The sequence below is a fragment of the Somniosus microcephalus genome, chromosome 5, assembly GCF_052327205.1.
Source record: "Somniosus microcephalus isolate GS21.2 chromosome 5, FLI_Smic_1.0, whole genome shotgun sequence".
Lineage (NCBI taxonomy): Eukaryota > Metazoa > Chordata > Chondrichthyes > Squaliformes > Somniosidae > Somniosus > Somniosus microcephalus.
Window position 1 is genome coordinate 69,648,845 of NC_140991.1, and position 14,837 is coordinate 69,663,681.

A 14,837-nucleotide genomic window follows, 5' to 3' on the forward strand; every position below is an offset into this window, starting at 1 on the left:
GTGGGTGCCAATAACTGGCTTGCCACCAGATTTTCAGTTCTAGTAAAAATGAAATGACACACACATTCCAGACAATTTTTTATGCATACGATCTAATCCGTACTTATAATTGTGATGCAGTTATATTGTAGCAATTGATGAAGCATCAGATCTCCAGTTTGCAGGAGATGGTATACTGTGTAATGCACTCACTTCCGTGTCTCTACCTTCCTTTAAGGCCCTCCTTGCAACTCACCTCACCCCGCCATACAAGTTTTTCTTTGTTGTTCTCCTCTTCCACCTCCCTTTTTTTTTCCCCTTTTCCTCCCTCTTCCTCGCTTTGTTTCACTCTTCCTCTTTCAAGTCTGAACCGGTGAGAGGAGAGTAGGAAGGCATAGGAGCACTGATGGGTTGGAATAGGCATAAGGGAAGGGAGAAATAGAAGTGTGACACGGGAGGGGGTGGGGGGGGAAGGGTGGCGGCGAGGAGAAGGGCCTAAGGGGAAATATAATAGAAGTAATGGGTCTGGAGCAACAGCCAAAATGCACATGCAAATGGATACAGAGGAAATTCGAGTTGCATTGGAAATTAAGCCAAGATGAAAAGTTGGGTCCTTTCTGCTTATGAAACCATAAAATGTTAAATTTTCATGACCCATTTAGTTTTGTAATTTTGTTTCCATCAAGTACCATTTTAGTATAATTTTTAGTATTGCAGTTAAAAATTTGCATCCCGAACAAGGAATGGAGCAAAGTATATGGATGTATTTTGCCCTCTACTGGTTGAAACCTTTATTAACCAGTTTCTTAAGGTGCTGATCTTGAAAAGGTTCTCTTTTTAGTATATAGCAGTACTGTTGCCTAAACTGTGTGTGCCATTCTAATATATGGTTACTTAAAATTGTCACCATAATGCAACTGAAAAATGATTAAATAACTTCATATACTTCTGCAATAAAGAAAGAACTTGCATTTATATAGTGCCTTTCACAATCTCGGGATGTCCCATAAGAACATAACATAAGAAATAGGAGCAGGAGAAGGCAATTCGGCCCCTCGAGTCTGCTCCTCCATTCAATAAGAGCATGGCTGATCTGATCTTGGCCTCAACTCCACTTTTCTGCCTGTTCCCCATAACCCTTGACTCCCCTGTAGTTGAAAAATCTGTCTATCTCGCCCTTGAATATATTCAATGACTCCGCCTCCACAGCTCTCTGGGGTAGAGAATTCCCTGAGAAGAAATTCCTCCTCGTCTGTGTCTTAAATGGGCGACCCCTTATTCTGAAACTATGCCCCCTAGTTCTAGATTCCCCCACGAGGGGAAACATCCTCTCTGCATCTACCCTGTCAAGCCCCCTCAGAATCTTTTATGTTTCAATAAGATCACCTCTGATTCTTCTAAACTCCAATGAGTATAGGCCCAACCTGCTCAACCTTTCCTCATAAGTCAACCCCTTCATCCCAGGAATCAACCCAGTGAACCTTCTCTGAACTGCCTCCAATGCAAGTATATCCCTCCTTAAATGAGACCAAAACAGTACGCAGTACTCCAGGTGTGGTCTCACCAATGCCCTGTACAGTTGTAGCAAGACTTTCTTACTTTTATACTCCACCCCCCTTGCAATAAAGGTCAACATTCCATTTGCCTTCCTAATTACTTGCTGTACCTGCATGCTACCTTTTTGTGTTTCATGTACGAGGACACCCAGATCCTTCTGTACCGCAGCATTCTGTAGTCTCTCTATTTAAATAATGTTTTGCTGTTCTATTCTTCCTACCAAAGTGGATAACTTCACATTTTCCCACATTATACTCCATCTGCCAAATTTTTGCCCATTCACATAACCTATCTATATCCCTTTGCAGACGCTGTCCTCCTCACAACTTGCTTTCCCACCTATCTGTGTATTGTCAGCAAATTGGGCTTCAGTATACTCGGTCCCGTCATCCAAGTCATTAATATAGATTGTAAATAGTTGAGGCTCCAACACTGATCCCTGTGGCACCCCACTAGTTACAGTTTGCCAACCTGAAAATAACCCATTTACCCTGACTCTCTGTTTCCTGTTAGTTAGCCAATCCTCTCTCCATGCTAATATTACCCCCAACCCTGTGAGCTCTTATCTTGTGCGGTAACCTTTTATGTGGCACCTTATCGAATGCGTTCTGGAAATCCAAATACAATACATCTACTGGTTCCCCTTTATCCAACCTGCTCATTACATCCTCAAAGAACTCTATTAAATTTGTCAAATACGACTTCCCTTTCATACAGTCAAGCAGAGTCAGCATGGTTTTATGATTTTCTAAATGTCCTGCTATTACTTCCTTAATAATGGATTCTGGCATTTTCCCAATGACAGATGTTAGGCTAACTGGTCTATAGTTTCCTGCTTTCTGTCTCCCTCCTTTCCTGAATATGGGCATTACATTTGTGGTTTTCCAATCCACTGGGACCTTTCCAGAGTCTAGGGAATTTTGGAAGATTACAACCAATGCATCCACTATCTCTGCAGCCACTTCTTTTAAGACTAGGATGCAGGCCATCACGTCCAGGGGACTTGTCAGTCTTTAATCCCATAAGTTTGCCTAGTACTTTTTCTCTAGTGATAGTGATTGTTTTAAGTTGTTCCCTCCCTTTTGCCCCTTGATTTTCCACAATTATAGGGATGCTTTTAGTATTTTCTACTGTGAAGACTGATATAAAATATTTGTTCAAAGTCTCTGCCATTTCCCTGTTTCCCATTAATTCCCCAGTCTCATCCTCTAAGGGACTAACATTTACTTTAGCTAATCTCTTTTTTTATATATTTGTAGAAGTTCTTGCTGTCCATTTTTATATTTCTTGCTAGTTAACTCTCAATCTATTTTCTCCCTCTTTTTAGTCATCCTTTGCAAGTTTCTAAAAATGTCCCAATCCTCTGGCCTACCGCTAATCTTCCCAACATCGTATGCCTTTTCTATCAATTTGATACCATCCTTAACTTCCTTAGTTAGCCACGGATGATTCATCCTTCTCGTAGTCTTTCTTTCTCACTGGAATAAACCTTTGCTGAGAATTATGAAATATCTCCTTAAAAGTCTGCCACTGCTTATCTACTGTCTTACCTTTCAATCCATTTTCCCAGTCCACTTTAGTCAACTCTGTCTTCATACCTTTGTAATTGCCTTTATTTAAGTTTAAGACACTAGTTGCTAACTGGAGGTGCAAAGCAACTGAATTTCCCCCCCCCCCCAAAAGTGTCCAGGTAATCATCCCCCTCCCTGATGCATCGCAGTGTCCGAAGCTCGGACTCCAGCTCATCAACCCTGAGCCGACGCTCCTCGAGCTGCAGACACTTAATGCAGATGTGGTTGCTGTGGATCACACTGGGGTCCACCAGCTCCCACATGCTACAGCTGCAACTCATCACTTGCCCTGCCATCTCTATTGTATTTTATTTAACTAATTAGGTTTTCAAGTTTTGAAATACTCAATTGTCTAAAGTTTTTAATCTAGGTAATAACCTTGTTTAATTTATTAAATTTAGTTATATGCTTTAGGTCTTTACTGTAACTTAGCCCACAGTCCTAATTTAACCCTAGTTGTTAATTTTTTTTTATGTATCAAGCAGCACCTCTTACCCCCACCTCACCGAATTCCCTCACTCGCCAAATTCCCGAGTTTAGTATTCTGTAGAAGCAGTGCTCTGTAGAACTGGACTCTGCGCTACTTGCCTTCAACGCGCTTCATAACCAATGAATTACTATTGAGGTGCAGCCCCTGTTGTAATGTAGGGAAACGTGCAGCCAATTTGCACACAGCAAGGTCCCACAGTCAGCAGTGAGATAAATGTGTACCAACTTAACTGATCTCAGTCAGTGCAGCAGTGGGAGCACTACAATTATCTTCCGTGCTTGTGAGCTGAGAGGCTGTATGAGCAGGTAGTTTTATTTTAATTGGTGGTAGGATGGATAGGAGGTGGGGGGGAAGGGGAAGGGGCAGACTTGGTTTAATGAATCATCCGAAAGATGGCGATATTTACATTTAACGGTTAAGGATTGATGAATGCTAACTCTCAATATCTCAATTGCAGACGGTGCAGGGAGGCAAATGACTTTTTTGTCTCCAGATCCCACTCCTCAATTAGAAGCTACCTGTTTGTGCATCCTCTGAGCCCATAAGTGCTGAAGCTGATTGTAATGCTTCCAGTGCTGCTCTGGCTGAGCACAGGGGATTACACCTGGGATCCTCTTGGTTTGTAAGGCTCAGCAGCACACCAGGAACCCCATTTTAATCTTTCATTTTGTTCTATTGGCTGTCTTTTTTTCTCCAGATTTCCCCTTATTTGCTTCCCTCCATTGCTTGGTTTATGTGTGTGTGTGTGTGTTTGTTCTTTGACCAAGCTACTGGTCACTCTCCTTTCTTGGCTCAGCAGCCATTTGCTGCAAAGTCTTGGGACATTTTTACAGTACAGGTGCTGTATCGGTTTAGGTAGTTGCTGTTCCTTCCTCTGCCATCCTCCATGTTACAGAAAAAAGAACTTAACTGCACTGTTCAGTCAGGGTGACACTGCTCTACATTATGGTTGTAGAACAGTTTCTCTCAGTTATGAATATAGGTAAACTCCACTTTGTTTAACATAAAACTTGAGGTGGAAAACTGAGGTGATAATGGAAAGCAAGCAAGAAAGAAAAGCTGAAAAGGGAGTAAAGGAAAACAAAGCAAGTACTTCACATGCTGGTGTGCTTTACCAAAGTTCTAGTGGCAGCACTATAGATAAAGAACTTCCTCATCCATGCAGCTGTTGGGTAAGTTGGAAACTATATCAGGATAAGTACTGATTTGTGACCTAAGTAAGTTGAGACTTTTAGATTTTAACCAAGGTTTTTATATTCCCATGGACATTTTTTCATGGTGCAAATTTGACTTTGGAAAATGTGTCTGGCAAATGACTCTCTTAAGCACTGGATTTGGTTTCTACAGCATAAAAACACCTATAGTGGAGCACAACTACATGAGAGAAGCCATATAAGAAATAGAAATGCCCTTCAGGTATTGTAGGGGATTCTTTTTAGGAGTTTGAGATAAGAACATAAGAAATGGGAGCCAGGAGTAGGCCATTTGGCCCCTCGAGCCTGCTCCACCATTCAAGAAGATCATTGCTGATTAAGATGAAATAGAGAAAGCTTTGCTGAAAAGTTGGCATGTTTTGTATTTGGTCTGGAGTGCTTTGCTACCACTTGATACTAAAAGTAGAATTGTGTTTCTCATCAGTGAGTACAAAGATATTTAGATCACCTGATCACAATTAAGTTGTGTATATTTAGACTCAAATAAAATCAATTGTTCTGTTAGTCATGTTGGTAAACTATGTTCTGAGTGATAGAATTTCTGGTATGTAAAATTACTGATGCTCTCAATGTGAGTTAATGGAATAGGGACACGGTTGTAACTAATATGCTGCAGCAGCTGCTTCTATTGGAATTTATGCCAAGGAATCTGTACCTCACCTCATATTCCGTCTGCTCTGGCATAATTGTCCAGATGTGCCGGAAAACCTATGACTTTTTGACTTTTAACGTATCTAAATTGGTGAGATTGTATTGGAAACATTTGTATGTCCTCTTTGGGGTTCTACAATAAATATGAACCTAGATATTTTAGTTTTCATTGTGAAATGCTGGTCTGCCAAGGACCAGTCTTCATAAACCACTCTTTTGAGAGCGACTGCTAGTTTTTAAGTGAGCTTGTCAATGTTAAATCATTTGTCAGCCTCAAGATATTTGCAGTAAGTCTGTACTTTGTGTTTCTTGAGATCATCAACCAGATCATCAACCAAATCCTGTTATGTTTAGAGATAATTAGCACAAATGTTGCTAGGTTAAAAGTACTTGGCAAATGAACTTGGGTTCTCTCTACCAGGAAATTGAAAATTTGAGACTCTGCAAACTAGATTCAGAGCAATCAAAATAAACCGACTAGAATCAGGAACAAATTAAAGCGATTTCTGCTAAAGTTAAACTAGCATCAAGCAGAGAGCAGGCTATTTTAGATCTGGTAATGTGTAGTGAGATAGGATTAATTAATGATCTCATAGTAAAGGATCCTCTAGGGAAGAGTGATCATAACATGTTAGAATTTCAAATTCAGTTTGAGGGTGAGAAACTTGGTTCTCAAACTAGTGTCCTGAACTTAAATAAAGGCAATTGCAAAGGTATGAAGAAAGAGTTGGCTGAAGTGGACTGGGGAAATAGATTAAAGGGTAAGACGGTAGATAAGCAGTGGCAGACATTTAAGGAGATATTTCATAACTCTCAGCAAAAATATATTCCAGTGAGAAAGAAAAACTCTACGAGAAGGATGAACCATCCGTGGCTAACTAAGGAAGTTAAGGATGGTATCAAATTGAAAACAAAGGCATACAATGATGTGAAGATTGGGACATTTTTAGAAACCAGCAAAGGACAACTTAAAAAAAAAAAGAGAGAAGATAGATTGAGAGTAAACGAGCAAGAAATATAAAAACAGACAGTAAGAGCTACAGGTATATAAAAAGGAAGAGGGTAAAGTAAACATTGGTCCCTTAGAGGATGAGACTGGGGAATTAATAATGGGAATATTTTGTATCGGTCTTCACGGTAGAAGACGCTAAAAACATCCCAGTAATAATAGATAATCAAGGGGCTATAGGGAGGAGGGAACTTAAAACTATCACTAGAGAAAAAGTACTCGGCAAACCTCTGGAACTAAAGGTGGACAAGTCCCCTGGACCTGATGGCCTGCATCCTAGGGTCTTAAAAGAAGTGGCTGCAGAGATGGTGGATGCATTGGTTGTAATCTACCAAAATCCCCTGGATTCTGGAGAGGTCCCAGCGGATTGGAAAACTGCAAATGTAACGTTCCTTTTCAAGAAAGGAGGGAGACAGAAAGCAGGAAACTATAGACCAGTTAGCCTAACATCTGTCATTGGGAAAATGCTGGAGTCCAGTACTAAGGAAGTACTAGCAGGACATTTAGAAAATCATAATAGTCAAGCAAGAGGCAGCATGGTTTTATGAAAGGGAAATCATGTTTGGCAAATTTGCTAGAGTTCTTTGAGGATGTAACGAGCAGGTTGGATAAAGGGGAACCGGTAGATGTAGTGTATTTGGATTCTCGGAAAGCAGTCGATAAGGTGCCACCTAAAAGGTTACTGCACATAAAAGGTTACTGCACAAGCTAAAAGCTCACGGGGCTGGGGGTAATATATTAGCATGGATAGAGGAAATAACAACAAAGTGCTGGAAACACTCAGCAGGTCAGGCAGCATCGAGGACAGAGAAACAGAGTCAATGTTTCAGGTCAAACCTTTTGTCAGAACTGGAAAAGGTTGGGGAAGAGAGATTTTTAAGCAGTGGCAGGGAGGAAAGAACAAAGGGAAGGTCTGTGATAGGATGGAAGGCAGGAGAGATTGACTGACAAAAGGGATGATAGTGCAAGGCAAAAGGAGAGGTAATGGGACAAGTTAAGAAACAAAAGATAACTAGATGATGTGTGAATGATGATGGCAGCAATATTAACAGCTACCATGTGAGGAAAAGTGAAAAAAATCAATTAAAAAAAAATATAAAGAAATACAGGGGCCAATTTTGTAGTCTGAAATTGTTGAACTCTGTTAAGTCCAGAAGGCTGTAAAGTGCCTAATAGAAAGATGAGGTGCTGTTCCTTGAACTTACGTTGAGCTTCGTTGGAACAGTGTAAGAGGCCGAAGACAGAGATCAGAGTGGGAGTGGAGGGGAGCATTAAAGTGACAGGCGACTGGAAGCTCGGGGTCACGCTTGCGGACTGAACGGAGGTGTTCCACAAAGCGGTCACCCAATCTGCGTTTGGTCTCCCCAATGTAGAAGAGACCGCATTGTGAGCAGCGAAGACAGTATACTAAATTGGAAGAAGTACAAGTAAATCGCTGTTTCACCTGGAAGGAGTGTTTGGGGCCCTGGATGGTGGGAAGGGAGGAGATAAAAGGGCATGTGTTGCATCTCCTGCGCTTACACGGGAACGTGCAAGGGGAAGGGGTGTCGGGGGTGATAGAGGAGTGGACTAGGGTGTCGCAGAGGGAGCGGTCTCTTCGGAATGTTAAAAGGTGGGGGGGGGGGGGGAAGATTTGTTTGGTGGTGGAATCACGCTGGAGGTGGCGGAAATGGTGGAGGATGGTCTGTTGAATGTGGAGGCTGGTGGGGTGAAAGGTGAGGATAAGGGGAACCCTATCGTGGTTCTGGGAGGGAGGGGAAGGGGTGAGAGCAGAAGTGCGGGAAATGGAACGGTGATGGTCGAGGGCCATGTCAACCACGGTAGAGGGGAATCCTCGGTTGCAGAAAAAGGAAGACATACTGGAACATAAGAAATAGGAGTGGGCCATATGGCCCCTCGCGCCTGTTCCGCCATTCAATAAGATCATGGCTGATCATCGACCTCAACTTCACTTTCCCGCTCAATTCCCATATCCCTTGATTCCCCTAGAGTCCAAAAATCTATCCATCTCATCCTTGAATATATTCAAAGACTGAGTCTCCACAGCCCTCTGGGGTAGAGAATTCCAAAGATTCACACCCCTCTGAGTGAAGACATTTCTCCTCATCTCAGTCTTAAATGGCTGACCCCTTATCCTGAGACTGTGCCCCCTAGTTCTAGACACTCCAGCCAGGGGAAACAACCTCTCAGCATCTACCCTGTCAATTCCCTTCAGAATCTTGTATGTTTCAATGAGATCACCTCTCATTCTTCTAAACTCCAGAGAGTATAGGCCCATTCTACACAATCTCTCATCATAGGACAGCCCTCATCCCAGGAATCAATCTAGTGAACTGTTGCTGCACCGCCTCCAAGGTAAGTGCATCATTCCTTAAATAAAGCCAATTGCATAGGTATGCGATGCAAATCTGCAAAGGGATATCGATAGGTTAAGTGAGTGGGCAAAATTTGGCAGATGGAGTATAATGTGGGAAAATGTGAGGTTATCTGTTATTTGTAGGAAAAATAAAAAGCTCTGTCCCTTCCTGTCTCACACTGCTTATTTTTACCCAACTTTATAGGAAACACTGGTATGGAGGGTGGCATCGTCGGAACAGATGCAGCGGAGATGGAGAAACTGGGAGAATGGAATAGAGCCCTTACAGGAAGCGGGTGGGAGGAAGTGTAGTCCAGGGAGCATGGATAGAGGATTGGCTAGCTAACAGGAAACCGAGTCGGGATAAATGGGTCATTTTCAGGTTGGCAAACTGTAACTAGTGGGGTGCCACAGGGATCAGTGCTGGGGCCTCCGCTGTTTACAATCTATATTAATGACTTGGATGAAGGGGCCGAGTGTAATGTAGCCAAATTTGCTAATGATACAAAGATAGGTGGGAAAGCAAGTTGTGAAGAGGGCACAAAGAATCTGCAAAGGGATATAGATAGGCTAAGTGAGTGGGCAAACATTTGGCAGATGGAGTATAATGTGGGAAAATGTGAGGTTATCCACCTTTGTAAGAAAAATAAAGCAAATTATTATTTAAATGGAGAGAGACTACAAAAATGCTGCGGTACAGAGGGATCTGGGGGTCCTCGTACATGAAACGCAAAAAGTTAGCATGCAGGTACAGCAAGTAATTAGGAAAGCAAATGGAATGTTGGCCTTTATTGCAAAGGGGTATGGAGTATAACAGTAGGGAAATCTTGCTACAACTGTGCAGGGCGTTGGTGAGACCACACCTGGAGTACTGCGTACTGTTTTGGTCTCATTTAAGGAGGGACATACTTGCATTGGAGGCAGTTCAGAGAAGGTTCACTGGGTTGATTCCTGAGTTGAAGGGGTTGTTTTATGAGGAAAGGTTGAGCAGGTTGGGCCTATACTCATTGGAGTTTAGAAGAATGACAGGGGATCTTATTGAAACGTACAAGATTCTGAGGGGGCTTGACAGGGTAGATGCAGGGAGGATGTTTCCCCCCGTGGGGGAATCTAGAACTAGGGGCACAGCTTCAGAATAAGGGGTCGCCCATTTAAAACGGAGATGAGGAGGAATTTCTTCTGAGGGTCATGAATCTTTGGAATTCTCTGCCCCAGAGAGCTGTGGAGGCTGGGTCATTGAATATATTTAAGGTGGAGATAGACAGATTTTTGAACGATCAGGGAGTCGAGGGCTATGGGGAGTGGGCAGGGAAGTGGAGTTGAGGCCAAGACCAGATCAGCCATGATCTTATCGAATGGCGGAGCAGGCTCGAGGGGCCAAATGACCTACTCCTGCTCCTATTTCTTATGTTGTTATGTAAGGAAGAGATAATGATTGGATGATTTCCAAGTGCATAATTAACAGGGTTGTACTGTTACTTATCATTTGACCTGCAGGCATGGTGTCGGTTTCCACATGTATGCCGATGACACCAGTTCTGCCTCTCTACCAACCCTCTCAACCCTTTGACTGCCTTTGTGCTGCCAGATGGCTTATAGGCATCTAGTCATGGATGAGTCACAACTTTCTTCAGTTCAACATTGGGAATACCGAAGCAGTCGTCTTGGGCCCAGCCACAAACTTTGTTCCAAGATTCTTACAAATATGGTGATGAGCCTTGGACATTCTTTCTGATATACTAGCAGGGGGTTATTAGTTTGTGGCCTCCCTGACCTCCTTGGGCAGTGTCTGGGGTCTATGTGGCAGGCGCCTGGATCTCGAGTTTAAAGGAATGGATTCCAGACTATTTGATATTTCCCAAGTTCTAAGCGCAGTCCATAAATTGCTCTCACTGACGGACCTGTGTCCCATAAATATTTCACCCACATGCTTTGTGTGGGGAGAGTTGTGCTGTGCTATAGTAGGGAAATGCATCGTCTTGCAGCTAGTAGTCCTGAGATTATCCCAGCAGGCAAAGACTCCAATCTTAAGGGATTTTGAGTCCTGTCATACTTTCTGCGGCCATCTTTATTGCTGCCCTAATGGCCTAAATGAGGGAGCAGGACTAGAGCATGTGCAGCACAGCACCGTTCTGGCCACAGCCCCTTCAGTGCTTGTTTTTGGAGATGGGTGGAATATTTGGATGAGAGCTGATATACTGGAACACACTTCCAGAATAAGTTACTGAAGCCCATTTGTCTCCACTCAGTCAAATACTATTCCAAAGCATGAAGGAGGTATTCGGTTTGATGGTATCTATTCTGTGCAAGCCTTGCTTACAGGGGGAGCCTGAACTCTGGATCACCAAGTTTAAGTGGCATTGACAGATGAGGTGGTAGGATACTGAGGGTGAGGTGGGGAGTGACCTCCATAGGGATGCTATGAGTCTGATATAGCAGCTTTTGACTTGAGGTAGATGTTTCTGCTTCACAAAGAAGTATTTGTTTCTGGAGTATGCTTTGTATGTATTTGATTAGAAAGTGAATCCCTTCTTTGTGGGATGCTTGGCTCACCGTACATCTACAAGGCCTAGATCATTATATCGCTCTTGAATCGTTTTGGTAGTTTGCTCTGGGCACCCTGTGTTTGCTTGGAGCCCATCCAGCTGTGGAGGCTACAGTTAAGTGATCTCCCATGATAATTGTGCCTTCCACCTGGGCATGTAAGTGAGAGGAAATTTACGGTAGCAAGTCCATGTTTGAGGCATAATGCATGATCGTCATTATATCCTTTTTGACAGTTTGATCCATTATCTGGATACAGTAATAATTATTTTTTGGGGGGTGATCCTTTTTAGAATGAAAGAGCTGCTTATGGTTCACGAGGGCCACTCCTCTACTCTTTGAGCAGGAGGCTGCCACTGTGGCTCACCCAGTCCTTCCATGAGTTTGGTGTTCTCCTGAGGTAGTGACATAGGACTCCTGCAGAAATGCTGTGTCTGCTTGCTTCGCCACAGATATAAAAGGGATGCTCCTGTCAGTTGCAGAGGTATCTCTGCCTGGTGGGACCTCGGGTGCTGACGTCCCTTTCCATGGAATTAATTGTGCTCCCATACCCTATAAAAGTATTTTCTGCAGAGTCTGTTGTCGTGGTTGCATGTGTACAATATCGTGTATATGTTTTTTGTGGTGTTAAGATATGTTTCCTTCCTGCCAGGTTTGAATCTGTTCATGGAGGGTAATTCCCATCAAAAGTAGATGCAGAGTTAAAGTTAGCCTTCATCTGGTCTCATTTTACCCAATCCTGCATGATGACTGGTGGGCCGGTGGTTAATACCTGTATGACTCGGGAACTAAGTCTTTTATGTTGGCATTCCATCTTCAGCAATTGTTCGGTCATTCTCCCAAGAGTTATGTTTATGCAACGCTGGGCCCTCCACATCTCTCGTGACGCCATGGTCATCGGGTACATGTGCTTTGAGTGCATAGGTTTATTGTGATTTACTGCATGTAATTCCTTGGTTTAGGTGGGGTAGTCTTTGGGTCCTGCATGTTTTGGTTGGTTTAGGGGAAGGGTACTTTCTATTCTTGTGTTGGCATTGTGATGCTTCTCCTATTGCCTGGCAGGGTGGGTGCTTGTAAAGGTATTGGAGCTTCTGCACTGAGATAGTCATGGTGGGTGCACTGTGGGGTTACTTGCTGGCTTCCTGGGGGAGCCCTGTGTGTATCTTGTAATCCCTTGTCATTGCAGGTTACTGAGGTTGCACAAATCGTTTAAAATGAGGACACAGGTACAAAAAGTAATCAAAAAGGGCTGGAATACAATGGGGAGAAGTTATGCTTCATTTGTACAGAACCTTGGTCAGTCCCCCATCTGGAGTACTGCATTCAGTTTTGGATGCTGAACCTCAGGAAAAATGTATTGTCCTTGGAAGTGGTACAGTGCAGATTCATCAGAATGATCCCAGGGCATAAAAGATTAAATTATGAGGACAGGTTGCACAAACTTGTCTTTTGTTCCCTTGAAATTTAGAAGGTTGAAGGCAGATCTGATTGAGGTGTTTGGAATACTGAAGGAATTCGATAGAGTAGGTACAGAGAAACTATTTCCTCTGGCGGGAACAAGAGGGCATAATAAAATTAGAGCTGGGGCATTTAGGAATGAAATCTAGAAGTCATTTTTCCACATAAAGGGTGGTGGAAATCTGGAACCTTTCCTCTTTCTCCCCCCTCCTCAAAAAAAAAAAAAAAAAAAGCTGTCGATATTGGGTCAGTTGAAATTTTCAAAACTGTGATCGATAAACCCTTGTTAGTTAAGGATATCAGGAAAACAGATTAGTTAAGGATATCAGGAATACAGATCAAAGGCGGTTAAATGGAGTTGAGGTACCAATGAGCAATGATCTAATTGAAAGGGGAACAGGCTCGAGGGGCTGAATGGCCTACTTCTGTTTCTACGTTCCTATGATCTGGGAGTATAGTATTTAATCATTTTACCTTCAACCAGTCACATGATACTTTAGTAAATTTGCTGTAGTACAGAAACAGGTGGACCACTGTCATTTGGGGAATACAGGACAGTTGGGGCCTCAACTATTTACAATCTATATTAATGACTTGGATGAAGGAACCGAGTGTACTGTAGCCAAATTTGCTGATGATACAAAGACAGGTGGGTTAGCAAGTTGTGAGGAGGACACAATGAGCCTGCAAAGGGATATAGATAGATTAAGTGAGTGGGCAAAAATTTGGCAGATGGAGTACAATGTGGGAAAATGTGAGGTTATCCACTTTGGAAGGAAGAATAAAAAAGCTAATATTTAAATGGAGTGAGACTATAAAATTCTGTGGTACAGAGGGATCTGGGGGTCCTAGTACATGAAACACACAAAGTTAGCATGCAGGTACAGCAAGTAATTGGGAAGGCTAATGGAATGTTGGCCTTTATTGCACGGGGTATGGAGTATAAAAGTAGGGACGTTTTGATGCAACTTTACAGGGTGCTGGTGAGACCGCACCTGGAGTACTGTGTACAGTTTTGGTCTCCATATTTAAGGAGGGATATACTTGCATTGGAGGCAGTTCAGAGAAGGTTCACGAGGTTGATTCCTGGGATGAAGGGGTTGACGCCTGACAAAAGGTTGAGCAGGTTGGGCCTATACTCATTGGAGTTTAGAAGAATAGAGGTGATCTTATTGAAACATATAAGATTCTGAGGGGAATTGACAGGGTGGATGCTGTGTTTCCCCTTGTGGGGGTATCTAGAACTAGGGGGCATAGTTTCAGAATAAGGGGTCGCCCATTTAAGACGGAGATGAGGAGGAATTTCTTCTGAGGGTCGTGAATCTTTGGCGTTCTCTACCCCAGAGAGCTGTGGAGGCTGGGTCATTGAATATATTCAAGGCGGAGATTGACAGACATTTGAACTACAAGAGAGTCCAGAGGTATGGGGAGAGAGCGGGAAAGTGGAGTTGAGGCCAAGGTTGGATCAGCCATGATCTTATTGGATGGCGGAGCAGGCTCGAGGGGCCGATTGGCCTACTCCTGCTCCTGTTTCTTATGTTCATATCAGAGACCAGACTCCAGGTCTCGGACTACAGTGAGTGATCTACTTGTATCTGTAAGTCAAAGGTATACGTTTACTGCAGATTCAGTAGTTTTAAAATTTCCTAAGAAGAGAAAGCAGTATCTCGCTGTAATTCAAAAAGGAAAGTTTCTTGCTTGAAAATTTTTCAATGATATTTTATACACTCTAGAGTAAAGATTGCTAATAGAAGTTCTCAACTGATTGTTTTTCTTCCCACAGGGAAAAAATAAGAAGGATGGAAGTGGACAAGGAGCGAGCAGCACACCGCTGGTGGATGACATTTTCTCATGGCCAGGCCCAAAAACCATTAATCTACGACGAAATTCACAGGGTTTTGGGTTTACGCTGAGGCACTTCATTGTCTACCCCCCAGAGTCAGCTGTGCATACCAATATAAAGGTTAGAGACTCAAAGTGACGCCAGTTCTTCGAGCAAAATCAAAAC

General features: G+C 42.9%; 1 protein-coding gene across 3 annotated transcripts in view; it reads left to right on the forward strand.

Annotated features, from left to right (window-relative positions):
* arhgap21a (Rho GTPase activating protein 21a) overlaps positions 1-14,837 on the forward strand; it is a 276,620-nt gene that overhangs the window by 101,011 nt on the left and 160,772 nt on the right. For all 3 annotated transcript variants that reach the window (XM_085987749.1, XM_085987750.1, XM_085987751.1), the window contains exon 3: positions 14,613-14,792. In XM_085987749.1, coding sequence (XP_085843875.1) covers positions 14,613-14,792 — 180 coding nt within the window. The remainder of the gene's footprint in view (positions 1-14,612; positions 14,793-14,837) is intronic.